This window comes from Phyllobates terribilis, unplaced genomic scaffold (genome assembly GCF_046119375.1).
Source record: "Phyllobates terribilis strain yellow unplaced genomic scaffold, ASM4611937v1 Scaffold_2__4_contigs__length_985480577, whole genome shotgun sequence".
NCBI classification, from domain to species: Eukaryota; Metazoa; Chordata; class Amphibia; order Anura; family Dendrobatidae; genus Phyllobates; species Phyllobates terribilis.
Window position 1 is genome coordinate 637,152,923 of NW_027362762.1, and position 23,363 is coordinate 637,176,285.

General features: G+C 42.6%; 1 protein-coding gene across 2 annotated transcripts in view; it reads right to left on the minus strand.

The window, feature by feature from the left end:
• The window catches only part of BRPF3 (bromodomain and PHD finger containing 3), a 215,812-nt gene that overhangs the window by 25,642 nt on the left and 166,807 nt on the right, over window positions 1–23,363 (minus strand). For both annotated transcript variants that reach the window (XM_073666610.1, XM_073666609.1), the window contains exons 2-6: window positions 17,372–18,770; window positions 7,119–7,272; window positions 5,037–5,168; window positions 2,176–2,304; window positions 1,782–2,094 (exon numbers count right to left, since the gene is read on the minus strand). In XM_073666610.1, the coding sequence (XP_073522711.1) occupies window positions 1,782–2,094; window positions 2,176–2,304; window positions 5,037–5,168; window positions 7,119–7,272; window positions 17,372–18,753 (2,110 nt within the window). In that variant the 5' untranslated portion in view covers window positions 18,754–18,770. The remainder of the gene's footprint in view (window positions 1–1,781; window positions 2,095–2,175; window positions 2,305–5,036; window positions 5,169–7,118; window positions 7,273–17,371; window positions 18,771–23,363) is intronic.

Consider the following 23,363-nt stretch of genomic DNA (forward strand, 5'->3'; position numbering starts at 1 on the left):
ATTATTTCAAAGAAAACTATAAGTAATGCACTCAACCTCCATGGTCTATATGCAAGCTAACCATGCAAGACTTCCCTGCTGAACAAAAAGCATGTTCAAGCATGCTTAAGTTTCCTCAACAACATTTATCCAAGTATTTCACAGGCTTGTCTAATATAGTCTGGTCAAATGAGACCAAAATTGAACTTTTTGGATGCCATAATACACACCATGTTTGGAGGTCAAAAGTCACTGCATAACACCCCAAAAACACCATACAGTGAAGTTTGGAGGTGGGAACATCATGGTGTGGAGCTGTTTTTCAGCATACAAAACTGGTAAACGTCATATGATTGAAGGGAGGATGAATGGACAAATTTACTGAGAGATTTTTGAAACAAATCTGCTGCCATCTATCAGGATGATGAAGATGAAACAAGGGTGGACATTTCAGCAAGACAGTGATCCCAAACACACAGCCAATGAAACTCTGAATTGGTTTCAGAGAAAAAAAAATAAAGCTGCTAGAATGGCCCGACCAATCATCTCACTTGAATCCAATAAAAAATTTATGGAAGGGACTACAGCTCGGAGTTCGTACAAGGAGCCCATAGGACCTTCGGGATTTGAAGAGCGTTTCTGTGGAAGAATGGCCAAACTCACACCTGAGCAATGCATGCGACTAGCTTCTCCATATAGGAGGCGTCATGAAGCTTCATTACCAACAAAGGCTTTTGTACGAAGTATTAATTACATTTCAGTAAGCGTGTTCAATACTTTTTCCCTGTGTCGTTTCTCATTATTACACATAATTTATGGTTTGACTTATTTGCCTGTGTGGATTGGATGGGTTGTTATAGACATCTGCTGAGAATTTTATGTCAATAGCACTTTTAGAAATATATTTGTGACGTCTTTAATACATATTTCACCCGCTATATGCATGTATGTGTGCATATGTATACATTTGCATCCAGTAGGCCCCTGGCTGACACAGGAACCCATCTGCAACCCTCGAATCAACATTTAAATGCCACTGTCAGAGACAGAAAGCATCATCTAAATGATTCAACAGCAGTGATCGGAGCTAGCTCTGTTGTTAGAGGCAGGTGCCAGCAGAAGACTGCAGCCGACACCTGCTGTGTATGGAACGGGCTTATTTCCTGAGCCTGTTTCATACACATGCACCTGACGTACGTTAGGAATGGGATGAAAATTACCATTTATTTTATATTAGTAAAATGCCATTTCTATTTTCTAATTATTTAAAGTGTTCGTACAGAAAGACAAACATTCAGGAAATGTGTCGCCTAAATGCGCTGTACTTCTGAGGTCACTGATGCAGCCTGTCAACTGCGGGAGCGGTGAAGGATGAATAGTAGTGTTGAGCGAGTATGTTCTGTCCGAGTATGCTCGGGCCGAGCTCCGAGTATTTATAGCTGCTCAGTGATATGCTTGAATCGCTCCCGTGTGCATGATTTGCGGCTGTTTGACAGCTTTATTACATGTGAGGAATGTGTAAGAAATAGACATTCCTCCCATGTAATAAAGCTGTCAAACAGTCGCAAATCATGCACACAGGAGCGATTCAACCATATCACCACAGCTGTAAATACTCGGAGCTCGGCCGAGCATACTCAGCGAAAGGGTTAATAGAACATACTCGCTCAACACTAGTGAATAGCGCTGGATTTATTGTTTCTATCAAGAGCAAGCCAATTGGCATTACAACCTATTAAATCAAAAAGACCCTATAAATTTCCTATTATTCTTTCACAACATTTTTAAATTCGTTTCCTTACCCTCCTCCCATGAAAAACGATAGTAGTCATCACTATGATGCTTCTCAGGAAGATGCGCCAGTGTGCTTGGATCATAGCCAATGCTTTCTGCTTGGTGCCTGGCATTACAAAGTATAGCTGTGCCCATTTGGTGAAGACGTAGAGCAGCTTGATGAAACACAGTATCCCGAGAATTATAACGCAAGCAATTAGAAACCATTAAATTAAAGTCATTCTCAAAAGCTAGAAAGGAGGAGTACTGGTGACATTCTAGTTTGTGGCGCATTGTTGAAAAGTCCATGGGGTGCAGAACAAAATCCATATAGTCTGGTACCTAAGAAAAAAAGTGGAGTTGTTACAGAATTTTTACACCACATCTTAGTTAGCAACTAAAGAGAAAAACAAAAGAAGTTACCTCTTTGAGGTTAACAGGTTCATTAAAGATGTTGGCCGAGTCTTTTTCCTGTAACAAATCCAAAGTGGTCCGGAGGAATACATTGAACGGAGTCAGCTGCAGCTCCATAGCTGCTTGGTGTAACTTTACCTAAATAAAAAAATAGGAACAAAGTGAGATTGGAAGAAAAAAGACATACATGCACCAGGGCTGTGGAGTCGGAGTCGTGGAGCCGGTATAAAATGGACCGACTCCGACTCCTAAAATTGGGTACAGTAGTTAAATGCAGTTTGTGAGGAATATTTTTTCATAAGAATTTTCGAAAGTTATGAAATGTCCTATAAATGTCTGTCCTATTCTTGATCAAAGGGTCTAGATTTAGCGGAGTTAAATCTGTGCTACAGTAAATTTATCACTTAAACATGAGCCATGTATGAGGGAGTCAGAGTCGTGAACTCGGTGTCATGGAAATTGAGGAGTCGGAGGTTTTGTTTACTGACTCCACAGGCGTGGGGAGCACTGAATTTTCATGCTCCTTAATAGCCGGCACACAGTGTATCTGCAGCGCGGCTCCTGCTCCTGCCCAGCGATCACGTGTGCCCACTATTAAAGGGCATGAATATTCACCCCCACTCCACGCCCATAGTCGACTATGGGCGTGGAGTGGGGGTGAATATTCATGCCCTTTAATAGCGGGCACACGCGATTGCCCGGCAGAGGCAGGAGCCGCGCTGCGGCTACGCTGTGTGCCGGCTATTAAGGAGCATGAAGTCACTGCTCCCCGCGCACACACTCCCGGCGTGGGGAGCAGTGATTTCCGGCAGCTGATCTCTCCTTGTGAGCCGCGCATGGCAGTGACGTCATGTGCGGCTCACATGAGATCAGTGTGGGCAGACAGGACGCAGCGCTGGAGGAGAAAGAAGAAAGGGGAGTTGGAGTGTTTCTTTTTCTTATGTGCAGCGTGATGGGGACTAGGGGGGCCATACATACCAGGATAAGGATGAGGGGGATCATACATACCAGGATAAGGATGAGGGGGTCATACATACCAGGATAAGGGGGAATCATACATACTAGGATAAGGATGAGGGGCATCATACATACCAGGATAGGGATGAGGGGTGCCATGCATACCAGGACAGGGATGAGGGGTGCCATGCATACCTGGACAGGGATGAGGGGTGCCATGCATACCAGGACAGGGATGAGGGGTGCCATGCATACCAGGACAGGGATGAGGGGTGCCATGCATACCAGGACAGGGATGAGGGGTGCCATGCATACCAGGACAGGGATGAGGGGTGCCATGCATACCAGGACAGGGATGAGGGGTGCCATGCATACCAGGACAGGGATGAGGGGTGCCATGCATACCAGGACAGGGATGAGGGGTGCCATGCATACCAGGACAGGGATGAGGGGTGCCATGCATACCAGGATAGGGATGAGGGGTGCCATGCATACCAGGATAGGGATGAGGGGTGCCATGCATACCAGGATAGGGATGAGGGGTGCCATGCATACCAGGATAGGGATGAGGGGTGCCATGCATACCAGGATAGGGATGAGGGGTGCCATGCATACCAGGATAGGGATGAGGGGTGCCATGCATACCAGGATAGGGATGAGGGGTGCCATGCATACCAGGATAGGGATGAGGGGTGCCATGCATACCAGGATAGGGATGAGAGGTGACATGCATACCAGGATAGGGATGAGGGGTGCCATGCATACCAAGATAAGGATGACAGGTGCCATGCATACCAGAATGGAGGGGTGCCATGCATACGAGTATGTGTATGGGGGCCACATATAATAGGAAGGGGGGCATATCTACCAGGATGGGGGATATTATCAGAATTGGGGGACATTACCCCATACCAGTGTCAGCAGCAGACCCCCTCCCCCCTTAACAGTGCATCGTGACCACATTTTTTGCTTCATTTTTTTTCTATTTTACTCCTCTAAAACCTAGGTGGTCTTATAGTCCGAAAAATACAGTAACCGATCAACAACCCATCACCAGCAGTCTAATAAGCATAACTTGCAGACATAACTGTAACCACGCCACCGGCACTGACTTACAGCAGCTCATCCTTAGGGCCAGCCGGCTGTCAGTCAGTGCCAGGGGAGTGGTTACAGCCCCATATCTGCAGGTTAATAGTGTTTTTTTCATGTGACAGTGACCCTTTAGAGTGAACCTGACACATGCTGCCCACGGGTTGGGCAGCATGCATCAGGCACTGGCTATGCAATCTCTGCCATGTATACGTTTTACTCTGAAAACTGCGGCGTTTCAGAGAAAAACATACTTTAATAGCCACCAATGACCGAGCCGCACTGTACACTAGTTGGACGGACGGGTCCTTGGCTGCTTCTCCCTTCCCACTGCCAATGACTGATATGACTCTGCCTATACGCGCACGTAGGTAGAGATCTCTCAATCCAGGGCAGCGGGTGACTTCTATTAATATTAGAATATTCTATTATAGTATGTTTTTCTCTTAAACACTGCAGCGTTTCAGAGTAAAACATACATGGCTGAGATTATACAGCCAGTGACGGATACATGCTGCCCACAGACTGGGCAGAATGTATCAGGCGTCAGATTCATTTTAATTATAAAAAAGAAGAGGATAAGAAGAAATTAGAAGCAAATATGCAAAAAAAAAAGTTTTTTTAAATAACGCCAAGTAAACAAAAAAAACATTTAAACTCGGACTTTCCATACTGGTACAGATTACATTACAATCAGCATTTGGCCTCGCCGGTCTGAACAATCCACTTATCAAGGTATCATTCATTTACTAATTAACCATAAAGATGCTCAAGATCTCGGCTCACTGAGCCACTTCATTTCACAGAAAAGAAATCTCACTTACTTGTTCTCTTTTTAGCTTCTCCCTTTTGCGAATTAGTTCTGTAAGCAATCTGGCCCTCTCAAGGTCATGACGGAGTTTTTGCCAGTACTTGATCGCCTCCTTGACCGATGAAGACTGAGTGTTTCTTTCTTTCTGCAGGTTAATATAAAGCAGGTCAAATAGATTTTAGAAATACAACTAACAGAAATTGGTTACTAAGGCAGGTGGTGTCCATAACTGAAGATCCCAGCCACCACCATCTTGTTATTGTCAGTGTCACTATATACTGCAATATTAAAGTATTACAGTGTATATAATCCAATGCATCTCCCATAAAAATGCAATATAAAAAGGAGGTGGTAAACATCTTCAGGACTATAAAAATATGTATCAAGAAAAACTACAGCTAGCCATGCAAAACAACAACCACCCGATACAGGCCCATTTTTTTCTACGAAGCTTTGAGGGTTTTTTTAAACTAGTAAAACATAGTTTGATGTCCCCGTAATCGTACGGACCTGAAGAATTCTCTCACCAGGTGGTTTTTAGCACACAATTAATACAGAAAAAACAAAACCCAGAAAGAAATTGTGCGTCTGTTTTCTCACCAATTCACACTACTTTTTATTTTTCCCCCCATTTCTCAGTAAATTATAAATAGTAAAAAGAATGATGTAATTCCAAATTACAATGTGTCCAAACCCCCCCCCCCCAAAAAAAAAAAAAAAAAGACAAGCCTGACATGTTGACAGAAAAATAAAAAATATTAGGGCTCTAATAAGAAAGTGAGGGAAAAATAAAAGTGTAAAAAACAAAACTGGCTTTGATGGAATTTAGAATACCAAATTCTACTGCTTTATAAACAGGTCAGAATGTAAGTGTCAACCATGGACTCTCCATAGAAAAATACTGGTGGAAGTATGGGTCACACTAACAGGCACTGACACTAAACCATTGCCGGCTTTGCCATAAGTCAGCTCGCGGGATGCCTGATAAGTGCGACTATTGTGAATGGGAAGCTTCTAATACATCATCGCTCCCTGCCACATTACAACATATGTTCAGGAACGTTTCCAGGTGCATGAGAAAGACATCAAGCTGTTGACTTGGCTCCAAAGTGCCTATGTCTTGATCAGATCAAGCCTTTGTGAGATCCACAACTGTCCCATCTTACAATTTACAGGACTTAAGGAGAACCTGTCAGCAGGATTTAGCCCTATAAACTATGGCATGGTCATAATGGCGCTGTGATGCCGATTAATCTGATACCTGCCAGATCAAGCACTTCACAAAACCTACAGGCTATCAAATGGATTATAGCTCAGGAGTGCAAATAATTGGATCATCAGCTGTCACAGCAACACCTTAGTCCCTTGCAATCGTGTTGCAAGCGGCCCATGAGGACTGATGTGCGCAAGATTCACGATGGTATTTAAATGGTTAAGCAGCTGGAACTTGACGTCCGTTAGACAGGTAGCAGCTTTCTTTGGATCGCAGCATGATGTCTAGCTTTTGAAGATCTTTTGGTCTACTTCACTTTGTCCTATTTAAGTGATTTCTTGACTGAGAACAGATGTGGCAGTAATCAGGCCTGTGTGTGACTAGGGGTATTGAACCCAGCTTCCCAAAGATGCGATAAAGCACAGTTAAAACATAAATTAAGTGGAGGGGGCGGGTGGGCAATCCGCCATTCACACAGGGCCCTGTAGGTTTGGGTTTCTTTTTCCCTTAATAAAGAGCTTCATTTAAAAACTGCATTTTGTGATTACTTGTGTTATCTTTGTCTAATATTTAAATTTGTTTTGTGATCTGAAACACTTAAGTGTGACAAACATGCAAAACAATAAGAAATCAGGAAGGGGCAAACACTTTCTCACACCACTGTATGTAATACAGCCTGTATCTGCTGCGTGTGGAGGGAGCTCAGCTCCTGAGCCCCCCCTCACCCGAGCACCCCTTCCCTGAATATGAATAGAACATCCTTTTGCGGAAAGGGATTAAAATAATTGTGGTTGAGGAAACAGACACACACCAGTCCTACATCAGGTTTATTATGGAGCACTATCACTACTACCAACATTCTTATGGAATGGTGTATCTCACCTGTCCACCTCTTTGGGACTGCGTGTAAGAGTGAAGTCGTCGGATTAGAGGAGCTCCATTCCTAGACTGGCGCTTCAGTAGCCAATAGCTATGTAGATGTTGTAGGAATTGGGTCTTTTTCTGCAAGCAAACTCCACCAGATATCTTAATTAACCTTAAACAAAAAAAAACACATATAAAACAACACTTTATAATCACTAAAAATATTCATATACTATGTACACACCCAAAATCATTTCTTAATGAATAATCTTAATGGTTTCCACTAAGGCTGCTGGGCTCCTACGATTTTGCCACTCCTGCATGTACATACAGTTATATGAAAAAGTTTGGGCACCCCTATTAATCTTAAGCTTATTGTTGTATAAAAATTGGTGTTTTTGCAGCAGCTATTTCAGATTGATATATGTAATAACTGTTGGACACAGTAATGTTTCTGCCTTGAAATGAGGTTTATTGTACTAACAGAAAATGTGCAATCTGCATTCAAACAAAATTTGACAGGTGCATAAGTATGGGCACCTCGCCAGAAAAGTGACATTAATATTTAGTAGATCCTCCTTTTGCAAAAATAACAGCCTCTAGTCGCTTCCTGTAGCTTTTAATGAGTTCCTGGATGAAGGTATTTTTGACCATTCCTCTTTACAAAACAATTCCAGTTCAGTTAAGTTTGATGGTCGTCGAGCATGGACAGCCCTCTTCAAATGATCCCACAGATGTTCAATGATATTCAGGTCTGGGGACTGGGATGGCCATTCCAGAACATTGTAGTTGTTCCTCTGCATGAATGCCTGAGTAGATTTGGAACGGTGTTTTGGATCATTGTCTTGCTGAAAGATCCATCCCCTGCGTAACTTCAACTTTATCACTGATTCTTGAACATTATTGTCAAGAATCTGCTGATAATGAGTGGAATCCATGCGTCCCTCAACTTTAACAAGATTCCCGATGCCGGAATTGGCCACACAGCCCCAAAGCATGATGGAACCTCCACCAAATTTTACTGTGGGTAGCAAGTGTTTTTCTTGGAATGCTGTGTTTTTTTTGCCGCCATGTATAACGCCTTTTTGTATGACCAAACAACTCAATCTTGGTTTCATCAGTCCACAGGACCTTCTTCCAAAAAGAAATTGGCTTCTCCAAATGTGCTTTTGCATACCTCAGCCGACTCTGTTTGTGGCGTGCTTGCAGAAACGGCTTCTTTCGCATCACTCTCCCATACAGCTTCTCCTTGTGCAAAGTGCGTTGTACAGTTGACCGATGCACAGTGACACCATCTGCAGCAAGTTGATGCTGCAGCTCTCTGGAGGTGGTCTGAGGATTGTCCTTGACTGATCTCACCATTCTTCTTCTCTGCCTTTCTGATGTTTTTCTTGGCCTGCCACTTCTGGCCTTAACAAGAACTGTCCCTGTGTTCTTCAATTTCCTTACTATGTTCCTCACAGTGGAAACGGACAGGTTAAATCTCTGAGACAGCTTTTTGTATCCTTCCCCTGAACAACTATGTTGAATAATCTTTGTTTTCAGATCATTTGACAGTTGTTTTGAGGAGTCCATGATGACACTCTTCAGAGGAGATTCAAACAGGAGAACAACTTGCAAGTGGCCACTTTAAGTAGCTTTTCTCATGATTGCATACACCTGGCTATGAAGTTCAAAGCTCAATGAGGTTACAAAACCAAAAAAAGTGCTTTAGTAAGTCAGTAAAAAGTAGGTAGGAGTATTTAAAACAAGAAAATAAGGGTGCCCATACTTATGCACCTGTCAAATATTGTTTGAATGCAGATTGCACATTTTCTGTTAGTACAATAAACCTCATTTCAAGGCAGAAACATTACTGTGTCCAACAGTTATTACATATATCAAACTGAAATAGCTGTTGCAAAAACACCAATTTTTATAAAACATTAAGCTTAAGATTAATAGGGGTGCCCAAACTTTTTCATATAACTGTACATCATAATTCTGTCTATTGTTGCAACTCTGGGGCAATATGGAGCGTGGTATTGCCATCTTCTGGGTTCGATGATTGGCACAAGAAAAACCTCAATACAGTGAATTTTATTGGACTTGTGTTTTCTTTCTGTTCATATGTCGCTAAAAGACAGAAACAAAGAAAATTAACACCCATATGAAGATCTCTTTGAGGAGTTCTCTAGTCTCTTGTCCGTGCCCCAAGTGCATTTTTGTGAGCCATAGTAAAAGTCAACCTTATACAGGAGCTGGAGAAAGTCTATGATATGACTTATACAAATTCTAAACTGTGACCGGAAAAACAAGGCAATAAGGGGAAAAAACAAGACGAGATGAGAAAGTGAGCGGAGATGATGGAAAGAAGGACCGTGGGAAAGGACATCAAAAGAAATAAAAGACACATCAAGTCTTAGAAATGACGACTGTTCATGGTTGTTAAGAATACTGAATCCAAAGAGCCCACATCTGCAGGAACTTTTGTTAGACATCAGCAATTCTAAATAGTTTATCATTTGTCATTATCCATGACAGTTTTAAGGGCATCAGTCAGTAGGATCAACCCTATTAAGTCGTTTATATGAGCATGCAGGTGATAGGAATATGAATAAAACGACACCTTGATATCTGTGATAAGATCTCTTATTCCAGAAAAATCCACATTTTCTTAATATGTAAATGAGCTGTTAAGATCTATGGGCTGGACACTGATCTGCATCAGAATCTGCCCCCATAACTTAATTTAAGTAAAGTGAGGAGTTGCCAGTGTGAGACATGTAACTAATGCAGAACAGCAGAACTGAACTATGTCTCCTTACAAACACGATAGCAGCTGCAGCTCTCACAGCTCTGCTGTATTACAAATCTGTCTGCCTGTGAGATGAAAGCTGAAGCTGAGAGGAGCCTGCAGATGTGTCAGGTATAATCACACACAGCTCTGCAGTGAGATCAGGAGAGCAGAGAGCGACCATCACACATCACACTGGTAACTCGCCCTTTTAGTTAAAATAAGCTCTGGAGGAAGATTCTCATGCAGATCAGTGTCTGGCCCACAGTTCTAAACAGCACACTTGCAGATAAGAAAAACAAACTTTTATGGAATAAGCCATCAGATAGCAGATATCAAGGTATCATTTTTTCAGCTTCTTAAGACCTGTAGACAGCTTAAGATCCTACTGACAGATTCCCTTTAAAGTGGAGGTCCCCTTTCAGAAAACTTTTTCATAGGCTGCAGTAGGTGCGATGTTAGCACTGCAAATAAACAAGAGACCGGGGAAGCAGCGAAGAGACAGCGCTAAACCCAGTGAGGGCAAGTAATACAGTTTTTTTTGTTATAGCAATCACAGCCTAAGGAAGACATTTTTTTTTTTTAAGTGGACAATCCCTTTAATGCCTTCATAACATCCACCGTACAAGTAGAGCACAAGTCAGAAGCGGGTGTATGGAGCAGGCTCTTGGGGTGAGCTCATCCCATACTCAGAAGGTAATGGCTGTATGTTACAGCCGGAAGCGGCCTCTAACAATAATTAACCTGTTAAATGCCTGGTCTAAGCACCAATCAGCGCATCACACCCATGGCGTAATCACAGGTCGCTGATTGGTTGCTATGACAGCAGGGGGTCTGTGCTTGTCATTACAGAGCTCCCTCTTCAAAGGAGAATATGACTTTTACTATATACAGCAATTCTAAGGCATTGCTGTATATATAATACAAGCAATCAGGCGATCACAGCTTCAGGTAGCCAAAGGGAACTAATAAGCCGTGAAAAGTAAAATATATTAAATATATGTTTAAAAAAAAAAAGTAAAAAAAAAAAGTTCAAGTCACTTGCCTTTTCCACCAATTAAAAATAAAAAAAAATTGAAAAAAAAAAGATACATGTGTTATCGCCACGTTCAAGAAGTATCAAAATATAAAAATAATGAACCCAATCAGTAAACCAAAAAATATAAGATTCAAGAACACCAAAATTACGTTGTTTTTTTGGTCTCTGCAATACCACAAAAAATGCTAATACAAGCGATCAAAACGTTATATCTATCTGGCTATAATCATCTTGGCAGTTAATAGAATAAATGCAATGTGTTTCTTAAAGGGAAGCCATCAGAAAAAGAACAAAGGGGTAATGTTACATGGATTTTTAAAAAGCAATTTTTTTGTTCCCAACACCATCTTTACTGAAAAAAATAAAAATAATAATTAAGTAATCCTGGAATTTTCACACTTGCCACCAGGGCTGTGGAGTCGGAGCCTATTTTGATTGAGTTGGTATAAAATGGACCGACTTCAACTCCTAAAATATATAATAAATTGGGTACAGTAGTTCAATGCAGTTTGTGGGGAATATTTTTTCATAAGAATTTGGGAAAGTTATGAAATGTCCTATAAATGTCTGTCCTATTCCTGATCTAAGGGTCTAGACTTAGCTGAGATGAATCTGTGCTACAGTGAATTTATCACTTAAACGTGAGCCATGTATGAGGGAGTCAGAGTCGTGGAGTTGGTGTCATGGAAATTGAGGAGTCGGAGGTTTGGTTTACCGAATCCACAGCCCTGCTTGCTACTGGGACTTTTTTTTTTTTTTTTTTAGACTCCTACTGCCTATCAGGAAAGGTTTTCAGCAGGCTCTATAATCAGAGGAAGGATCACAATAACATGTAACACCTCTGTACACAAGTTTTAACACCAGATCCATCAATCGCAGTAGGCAATGTCACACCTGAGCCTGCTCCAACTCACTTCCCAATGACGATTGTTCAGGCAAATAAACCCTTCAATGCAAAAGATAGGGTCAGGTTCTGAACATTATGGCTACGTACATGGGTTGTTTCCTGAAACAACCGGAAGATTAGATTCTAAACAAGCTCTAGTGGCCAAAGCGAAAATTGCAAGATTTATTTTTCTTTTATGTCTAAAACAAAATTGCAATAAAGGTAAAAATTTTTACACGAATAAAAAAAATGAAATTACATTAATACCTGATTCAAACAATAGGTCATTTTCTGAAGGTAGCTCCCCTTTAATTCTTTTCAAAACTTTAAAAACAAACATGTTAGACTATGCGCACACAATGTTTTTTTAGCGTTTTTTTGCTGCAAATTTTCAGCTGTGTTTTGCAGTACCAGCAAAGTCTATGAGAAATCAGAATTCTCTGTTCACACATCATGGTTTTTTTTTGTTCAGTATTTTGTGCCTTACATGTTTTTTTTGGAAAAAAGAGCATGTCACTTCTTTCAGCTTTTTTTTCACCCATAGGAAGTAATGGATGGTAAAAAAAAAAAAAAAGCACCAAAATTTGCATCAGTGTTTTTGATGGCAAAATAGAATGTGGTTCTTTTTTTCACAAAACTTAATGTACACACATAAATAGAGACAGAAGAACAGTAAAAAAAAAAACGGTGAAAAATAAAAACTGCAAGAAAAATACTGAATAAAATGCCCCTGAAGATAAAGTTTTGCTGCAGATTTGTGACGCCAAAAAAAAAACATGATATGTGAACATAGCCTTAAAAGTGCTTGTTCAGGGGATCTTTTCAGACTAACCAAAGTGACAGAATAAAGGAAATTATAGACTAGGCGAAGAAGTTCTGTATTACATACACTCCCACCAAAAGTGCATAATTGAACCAACACCTGCTCTCTAAAATATTAAGGGTGGTGCATCTTTTGGGGGTGTACAGGTACTAGACATTAGCTAAATAGGACTTTACGATTAACTTCAAGAAGTGAGACATTCATAGATACCGATTTAACATTCCTTTAACCCCTTCATGAAGGGCCATTTTCAGTTTTTGCGTTTTTGTTTTTTGCTCCCCTTCTTCCCAGAGCCATAACGTTTTTATTTTTCAGTCAATATGGCCGTGTGAGGGTCTATATTTTGCAGGACAAATTGTACTTTTGATTGACACCATTGATTTTACCATATCGTGTACTGGAAATTGGTAAAAAAAAATTGCAAAAAAAGTGCAATTCTGCAGTTTGTTTTTTTTTTGTTTACCATGTTCACTAAATGCTAAAACTGACCTTCCATTATTATACCCCAGGTCACTACGAGTTTGTAGATACCAAACATGTATGAGTTCTTTTTTATTTAAGTGCCTCCATTTTTCAGGAACTGGGGTCGGGTGAGGACTTACTTTTTTGCGCGCCGGGCTGACGTTTTTATTGACACCATTTTGGGGTAGATCCGATCTTTTGATTGCCCATTATTGCATTTTATTGCAATGTTGCAGCGACCAAAAAAACGTAGTTCTGGCGTTTTGATTGCTTTTCTCTTTGCGCCATTTACCGATCAGATCCATTCTTTTAATATATTGATAGATCGGGCGATTCTGAACGTGGTGATACCAAATGTGCATTTTTTTTTATTGTTTTATTTTGAATGGGGCGAAAGAGGGGTGATTTAAACTTTTATTTTTTTAAAAACATTTTTTTTTGCATGCTATAATAGTCTCCGTTGGATACTAGAAGCTGCAATTATCTGATCACCTCTGCTACACACAGGTGATGATCAGATCGCCTGTGTGTAGCAGAAATGCTCACTAGCTATAAGCTTCGATCGCTGGGTGGAACTCATAGCAATCTGGCAATGACAACAGCAGGGGTCCTCCTGCAGACCCCGAATTGTTATTATTGGCGACCCGCGGTCATGTGACATGGGCGCCGATGGGTGGAGCCAGTGATGTGCTTCCTCTAAGCGCGAGTTAAATGCCGCTGTCAGAGATTGACAGCGGCATTTAACTAGTTAACAGCTGTGGGTTGATAAGAGATTGCACAGGCGGCTGTTGAGGTTACATGTTGGCTGTGTAGGTCAGCTGTTATGCCCCAGAAACGTGCGGGTTCAGTGCCAGAGTCCACACCAAAGGGAGGGACCCGACGTGTCGTAATAGCACGGCACATGTCAGAAAGGGGTTAATGGAAAATGATCAGTTTTCATGTATATCAACATTTATAACACTTAGGGCTCAAGCAGACGAGCGTTTATATTGGACAGTGCTGCCAAAGGTTTTTGATCAGGTTGCACACTGACCCATGTTGTTCAAAAGGGTTGTCCAGATGGATAATTTTTTGTTTGTTCCGTCAGCGAAAAAAAATTAAAATAAAAATCATCATCACAGCATGCACTAGTTTGGCCCGTGTTACGGAGCAGAACAGTGCATAGAAATGGCTGGAAGTTCTTGCACGCATCCGATATTTGTAAGATCTCATTGAGCTGTACTTGGAGCCAGTCATGTCTGTGATTTGCAGGGGTGACTGGCCTGAGGGTTCATATGCTCGTCTGCAGGCGGCCTTACAGTAGGAAGATGAATTCCTTGAGAGGAACAGTTTGTAAAATGGGGTCACTTATGGGTGGTTTTACTGTTCAAGCACCTCAGGGGCTCTTCCAGCAAAATCTGCACACTATTATGGCGCTCCTTCCCTTCTGAGCTTTCCACTGTGCCTAAAGAGTAGCTCCCCATTACATGTAGGATATTGGCGCACTCAGGAGAATTGAACTGTGAGGTGAATTTTTCCCAATTAGCAGGAATAAATGTGACGCATGGATTTATGTCATTCTACATCAACTAAGGAATGTGCTCCTCAGACCTCTGGGGGCTTCACAACTCCGGACCAGACCGCAATCACAGCACAATAAAACTATCACGCTCCTTACCTATGAACTGCTCCAATATTTACAGCCACAACTCTTTCCTCCCCCCTTCCCATACTCATAGTTCTGCTTCACGTCACTTGTCTCATCTATTGCATTATTTCTGTGTCTTGTGCTTAAATATGTGACTTCACATATGGTGTTATTCTATACCTGATGAAGAGACATGATTAGTCTCGAAAGCTTGCAATTTCAGTTAACTATTAAAAAGGTATCAACCACTGAGGACTCTCAAATCTTAATATTTTTCTATCTACTAGCTAACACGGTACAAAGATATATCTTTTCCTGTGTTTTTTTTTCCATCACCTAATTGTATAAAATTCTGTGACACACCTGTGGTGTCAATCTTCTCAGTGCAACCCTAAATGAATTCATTGGGAGGCGTAGTTTGTAAATTGGGCTCACTTATGAGGGGGAGGGGGGTCTACTTTTCTGACACCCTCAAACCATTCCAGCAAAATCTGCACTCCAATATGGCGCTCCTTCCCTTCTGAGCTTTGCACTGTGCCTCAAAGTACTTTTTGATCACATATGGGGCATTTGCGAACTCGAAGAGAAATTGTGTAACAAACTGTACCGCACATTTTCTCCTATTATCCCTTTTAAAAATAAAAAAATGTGGGGCCAAAGCAACATTTTAGTGGAAAAAAATGGTAATTTTTCATTTGCTCAGCCCAATATTATACAATTCTGTGCATTGCCTGAGGGTTAAAAATGCTCAATACATACCTAGATGTATTCCTCGAGAGGTGAAGTTTCCAAAAAGGGTTAATTGTAGGGGTTTCTGCTGTTTTGGGAAATCAGGGACTCTTCAAATATGACATAATGTCCGCTATCTATTTCAGAAAAAATGGCGCTCCAAAATTCAAACGGTGATTGTCCCTTCAGAGTCCTGCCGTGCACCCAAACAGTAGTTTTCCACCACATATCGGGTATTGGCTTACTCAAGAGAAATTGCACAATAAATAGCATGGTCCATTTTCTCCTGTTACCCTTGTGAAAATGATAATTTGGGGATAAAAAAAAATTTATTTTTATTTTCAGGGCTCAACATTATAAAATTATGTGAAGCACTTGCGAATTCAAGATGCTTACTGCACATCTAAATACCTTGAGGGGTGTAGTTTCCAAACGGGGGTCATTTGTGGGGGAATCTTCACTGTTTAGCAACATCAGGGGCTCTGCAAAAGCAACATGGTGTCCACAGTCTATTCCAGTCAATGTTGTGCTCCAAAAGTCAAATAGGCTCGGAAGGGAAGGAGCACTATCAGAGTACTCAGGAGAAATTGCACAACAAGTTTTGGGGTCCATTTCCTCCTGTTACCCTTGTGAAAATGGAAAATTTGGGGCTAAAGACACATTTTTCTGCAAAAAAATTAAAATTTTCATTTTTTTTTTTTACTTCCACATTGCTTTAAATTTCTTTGAAGCACCTAAAGTGTTAATAAACTTCTTGAATGTGGTTCTGGGCACTGAGGGGTGCAGTTTTTAAAATGGTGTTGCTTTTGGGTATTTTCTGTCACATAAGCCCCTCAAAGTGTCTGCAATTGTGATTTGGTAAATAAAATATGGTTTTGGACATTTTATTGGAAAAATTAGAAATTGCTGATAAACTTTTAACCCTTCTAACTTCCCAACAACAACAAAAAATGGGTTTGAAAAATGAAATGATGCTGATGTAAAGTAGACATGTGGCACGTGTTATTTATTAAGTATTTTGCGTGACATACCTCTCTGGTCTAAAGGGCATAAAAATTTGCAAAACTTCCACATTTTTTTGTCAAATTTTAGATATTTTCAAAATAAATGCAAATCATATGGAGGTAAATTTAGGACTATCATGAAGCACAATGTGTCTCGAAAAAAACAAATCTTTGAATTACTTTGGTAAGTTGAAGCGTTCCAGAGTTATTAACTCATAAAGTGACACTGGTCAGATTTCAAAAATTTGGCCTGGTCAGGAAGGTGAAAACAGGCTGGGGGGTGAAGGGGTTAAAGTTACCATCACACTTGATTTATGAATTATATTCCCACTTTTTTCTTTTCTATCCCTGGGATGTCAATATCTTACATGCTAATACTCATCATGAGTAGGGGCTAGAAAGCAGTACAATTTTACCTCGATACGTACATTACCCGAGGCACAGATTGCATTCAATACCAAACAGTAATAACTTATTACACCACAATCTGTTTTCATTTATTGCTATTATTTATTTCATCATTTTTTTTTTTATTTTTTTTTTACATTTTAGGGGTTTTGCGGTGGGGACTCACCACGCCCCCAGTTATGACAATTTATTTATGGAGCGTTTTAAGTTCCTTTTGATCACACAGTTTCTTTTAGCATGGGTCGCATTTTATTTTACAGATGTTTTACAGACTACTTATTTGTTATGTAGTCTGGTACTCTTGACGAGGAGAAGAGGTTTGTAAATTCCCTTAAATACTATTCACAATTCAGGTTTGTATTTCTGGATATGCAAAGGTTTTGTGATGGAGCTAAAACAATTTCCACCACAACACATTTTAAAAACTTAGATATTAATAGTTATCTTCACTTCAGTAACAGCCATTTTCCTAAAAAAAATAAATAATATTTCTTTTGGACAATATTGATCACCTTACCTACACAAAGGAATCTGTATGACAGTCATAAGTGGCACAGAACCTCTCCTACGCAATGACTCTGTGTTGTTTTTTTCAAGGATCTCCTGATGGAACTTCTTCCCATTTTTCTTTTTCTTATTTTTCTCATCTTTATCTGTTATTATCCTGTCCTGGTCAATGACTTCTTCAAGATAACTTTTGATGGGTCCCTTCTGCTGGCTGCCAGGGGGGCAATGGGCATCACAATATGCAGTCTTGCGGACAGTGTAGGTGGTGCCATTAAGCCCAGTTTCACGCAGTGGTTCCACCTTCATAAACAGTCCAGCTCTTTGTGCGCATGTGACATGAAATGCCGCGTAACAGTTCACCTTGTGACACTGAATGGATGCACCATGTCCTTTCTGCTTACAGATGTAACAGGTTAGCTTCCACCGAGCAGGGGGAATATTATCCACACCTTCAATGGGTTCCAGGAACACTGTATTAGCAAAGCATACCTCTGGAACCCAAATTGCACATACTACGTGAGCCCATCGTCCATCAGTAGTCTGTTTAAATGCACCACCCTGGTTGGGGCAAAGAACACAACTGACTGGTTTGGATGGTGACTGCAGACAGCAACGACAGAGCCACTGTCCTTCTGGGATGTATGGTACACCATAGCACTCTTGATGAACCGCAAGGTTGCACATGTCACAAAACAATATAGCATTGCTATTATGGCACTCATCATCCAGGCATACACAACAAAATGCATTTTCATCAATAGGTGAATGTGTCACACCAATACAGCGGCTTTGAAGGTAGGACTCCTTTTCCAACTTGTCCAACAAAAGTTCAAATGTGTCAGCAGGTACTGTAGAAAAGCCATCATTCTGACGTTTCTCATTGATCATATCCAACCAGGCCAAATCAGTCTCATCAAGATCATACTCGACATCTTTGTCTATCTCTTCCACAGGACGTTCGATAAAACGATAAAATTTGTCAGGCAAAATAGGGGTTTCCAGTGTGTTTTCTAAAGAAAAGGTCTCTACTACACGGAACACGGGGTGTGGTAGTTGTTCCAAATTGGCATTCCCTGCATGTTGTGAGCAGAGCTCCCGCTTTTTACCTTTGGTGGAGGTTTTCCGACAGTTGATCGAAAGCGTTAACTCAGTGTTTTCCTTATTGCTATTGCACTCGGTTATGTCTTGAGCTGTAAGTTCATCTTCAGAAACAATCCGAAGAGGTTCAAAAATACTGATTCTGTGAAGACGCCCTTCAATTTCAACATCTACCATTCGCTGTGCTTGAGCATAGGTCAGAATCTCTCGGGTGGGTGAACATGAAAAACAGCAAGGAGATGAAGAATGTGGTCCGCTGACATCTTGATGAGCTTTGCGCCTTGGTTTTCTCATGTCCGTACAGTGAGTTTCTGGCAAGGAAAAAATAATGAAGACAGATAATAAGACTGGTTAAAATGGAATCTAGAAACAGGAGAATAAATACCAATAAACTTATTGCAATCAAGTCACATAAACCCCAAGAGACCAAGTATAAGGCCACGTTCAGTATTTGTAAGCCAAAGCCAGGAGTGGTTTTGAAAAATCAAAAAAAAATTTTTTTTATTATTATGATACAATGAAGACATCTTCATGTTCATGATTTCCTCAATAAAGCCACTTTCAAATGGGTGTATTTTAGTCAGTATTTTGCGCCCTATAGGTGAAGGCGTTACCCAACACGGAGAGGTCAGGGTTAAAAATGTGGTTTAGGCCTTTATTTCAATCTGTATGTTGGATTGCCACACTTCCCAGGAAGAAAGCCATTATATATAGATGACGAAAAAAAAATATTTTCTCATGTTAGAGAGGTCCTGTCAGGGTCAAAAGTGGCTTAGTTGTTAAACATTTTTTCCAGCTGCTCCCGAAAATTCCTTCTTTTATTTTTAAATCCGCCACACGGTTCCCAAGTCTTTTTATATTTTGTGGCCTTTACCCAGGAGCTTTATCTTGACTGATTCATTTAATGGATTTCACTATGGGCAACAGGTGCCACTATTCAGCACCCATTTAATTGATTCAGCAAATAGCTGCCAAAATACCATATGGGGGAAAGATCCAACATCATAGGCTAATGACTTCTAATTACCGGATCCCTCATTAAGAATTATTAAAAAGCCTACAATGGATCTGTTAAACAGATAGCTGTGGCAGATGCCATCCATCACCCACAGACTTCCAGATTAAAAATAAATACATTATATATCAGCTGACAGACAACGTCACATGCAACCTATGTCATGTGGCTGCCAGTAAAGTGGAGGAGCAGCACCGATCTGGAAAGTGTGCTTTTTATTATTATTTTATGCAGCAATTTGGGGACATTCATAAGGAAATATCCAGTAATGGACAATTTCTTTAATCCCTCAAATCTTTCAGCAACAATAAACTACAGATGTTCAGTCATATTCATGCAAAAATCAGCCAATATTATGCTCATCGGAAACTGGCCTTAGTCTGAAATGCTTAAAGGGTATTGATGACCTAAGTAAAGAATAGGTCAGCAATAGATTGGTGGTCCAACAACCCCACGGATCTGATGTTTGCTCCTCCCAGATCTCAACATTGTGATGAGAGCAGCGGCTACCAAAAAATAAGGAGCTGTGCTATACCTAGCACCTGCCCGTATAGGACACTAGAGCAGAGCTGTGCTGCTATACCTAGAAACCTGCCAGCAGAGGACACTAGAGCCGAGCTGTGCTGCTATACCTAGCACCTACCAGCAGAGGACACTAGAGCAAAGCTGTGCTGCTATACCTAACACCTGCCAGCAGAGGACACTAGAGCGGAGCTGTGCTGCTATACCTAGCACCTGCCCGCATAGGACACTAGAGCAAAGCTGTGCTGCTATACCTAACACCTGCCAGCAGAGGACACTAGAGCGGAGCTGTGCTGCTATACCTAGAAACCTGCCAGCATAGGACACTAGAGCGGAGCTGTGCTGCTATACCTAGAAACCGGCCAGCAGAGGACACTAGAGCAGAGCTGTGCTGCTATACCTAGAAACCTGCCAGCAGAGGACACTAGAGCGGAGCTGTGCTGCTATACCTAGAAACCTGCCAGCATAGGACACTAGAGCGGAGCTGTGCTGCTATACGTAGAAACCTGCCAGCATAGGACACTAGAGCGGAGCTGTGCTGCTATACCTAGCACCTGCCAGCATAGGACACTAGAGCGGAGCTGTGCTGCTATACCTAGAAACCTGCCAGCAGAGGACACTAGAGCGGAGCTGTGCTGCTATACCTAGAAACCTGCCAGCAGAGGACACTAGAGCGGAGCTGTGCTGCTATACCTAGAAACCTGCCAGCATAGGACAGTAGAGCGGAGCTGTGCTGCTATACCTAGAAACCTGCCAGCATAGGACACTAGAGCAGAGCTGTGCTGCTATACCTAGAAACCTGCCAGCAGAGGACACTAGAGCGGAGCTGTGCTGCTATACCTAGAAACCTGCCAGCAGAGGACACTAGAGCGGAGCTGTGCTGCTATACCTAGAAACCTGCCCGCAGAGGACACTAGAGCGGAGCTGTGCTGCTATACCTAGAAACCTGCCAGCAGAGGACACTAGAGCGGAGCTGTGCTGCTATACCTAGAAACCTGCCAGCATAGGACACTAGAGCGGAGCTGTGCTGCTATACCTAGAAACCTGCCAGCAGAGGACACTAGAGCGGAGCTGTGCTGCTATACCTAGAAACCTGCCAGCATAGGACAGTAGAGCGGAGCTGTGCTGCTATACCTAGAAACCTGCCAGCATAGGACACTAGAGCAGAGCTGTGCTGCTATACCTAGAAACCTGCCAGCATAGGACAGTAGAGCGGAGCTGTGCTGCTATACCTAGAAACCTGCCAGCATAGGACACTAGAGCAGAGCTGTGCTGCTATACCTAGAGACCTGCCAGCAGAGGACACTAGAGCGGAGCTGTGCTGCTATACCTAGAAACGTGCCAGCATAGGACACTAGAGCGGAGCTGTGCTGCTATACCTAGAAACCTGCCAGCATAGGACACTAGAGCGGAGCTGTGCTGCTATACCTAGAAACCTGCCAGCATAGGACACTAGAGCGGAGCTGTGCTGCTATACCTAGAAACCTGCCAGCATAGGACACTAGAGCGGAGCTGTGCTGCTATACCTAGAGACCTGCCAGCAGAGGACACTAGAGCGGAGCTGTGCTGCTATACCTAGAAACGTGCCAGCATAGGACACTAGAGCGGAGCTGTGCTGCTATACCTAGAAACCTGCCAGCATAGGACACTAGAGCGGAGCTGTGCTGCTATACCTAGAAACCTGCCAGCATAGGACACTAGAGCGGAGCTGTGCTGCTATACCTAGAAACCTGCCAGCAGAGGACACTAGAGCGGAGCTGTGCTGCTATACCTAGAAACCTGCCAGCATAGGACAGTAGAGCGGAGCTGTGCTGCTATACCTAGAAACCTGCCAGCATAGGACACTAGAGCAGAGCTGTGCTGCTATACCTAGAAACCTGCCAGCATAGGACAGTAGAGCGGAGCTGTGCTGCTATACCTAGAAACGTGCCAGCATAGGACACTAGAGCGGAGCTGTGCTGCTATACCTAGAAACCTGCCAGCATAGGACACTAGAGCAGAGCTGTGCTGCTATACCTAGAGACCTGCCAGCAGAGGACACTAGAGCGGAGCTGTGCTGCTATACCTAGAAACGTGCCAGCATAGGACACTAGAGCGGAGCTGTGCTGCTATACCTAGAAACCTGCCAGCATAGGACACTAGAGCGGAGCTGTGCTGCTATACCTAGAAACCTGCCAGCAGAGGACACTAGAGCGGAGCTGTGCTGCTATACCTAGAAACATGCCAGCAGAGGACACTAGAGCGGAGCTGTGCTGCTATACCTAGAAACCTGCCAGCATAGGACACTAGAGCAGAGCTGTGCTGCTATACCTAGCACCTGCCAGCATAGGACACTAGAGCAGAGCTGTGCTGCTATACCTAGAAACCTGCCAGCATAGGACACTAGAGCGGAGCTGTGCTGCTATACCTAGAAACCTGCCAGCATAGGACACTAGAGCGGAGCTGAGCTGCTATACCTAGAAACCTGCCAGCATAGGACAGTAGAGCGGAGCTGTGCTGCTATACCTAGAAACCTGCCAGCAGAGGACACTAGAGCGGAGCTGTGCTGCTATACCTAGAAACCGGCCAGCATAGGACACTAGAGCGGAGCTGTGCTGCTATACCTAGAAACCTGCCAGCAGAGGACACTAGAGCGGGGCTGTGCTGCTATACCTAGAAACCGGCCAGCAGAGGACACTAGAGCAGAGCTGTGCTGCTATACCTAGAAACCTGCCAGCATAGGACACTAGAGCGGAGCTGTGCTGCTATACCTAGAAACCTGCCAGCATAGGACACTAGAGCGGAGCTGTGCTGCTATACGTAGCACCTGCCCGCATAGGACACTAGAGCGGAGCTGTACTGCTATACCTAGAAACCTGCCAGCATAGGACACAAGAGCGGAGCTGTGCTGCTATACCTAGAAACCTGCCAGCATAGGACACTAGAGCAGAGCTGTCCTGCTATACCTAGAAACCTGCCAGCATAGGACACTAGAGCAGAGCTGTGCTGCTATACCTAGAAACCTGCCCGCAGAGGACACTAGAGCAGAGCTGTGCTGCTATACCTAGCACCTGCCAGCAGAGGACACTAGAGCAGAGCTGTGCTGCTATACCTAGCACCTGCCCGCATAGGACACTAGAGCAAAGCTGTGCTGCTATACCTAGCACCTGACAGCATAGGACACTAGAGCAGAGCTGTGCTGCTATACCTAGAAACGTGCCAGCATAGGACACTAGAGCAGAGCTGTGCTGCTATACCTAGCACCTGCCAGCAGAGGACACTAGAGCAGAGCTGTGCTGCTATACCTAGAAACCTGCCAGCATAGGACACTAGAGCGGAGCTGTGCTGCTATACCTAGAAACCTGCCAGCATAGGACACTAGAGCGGA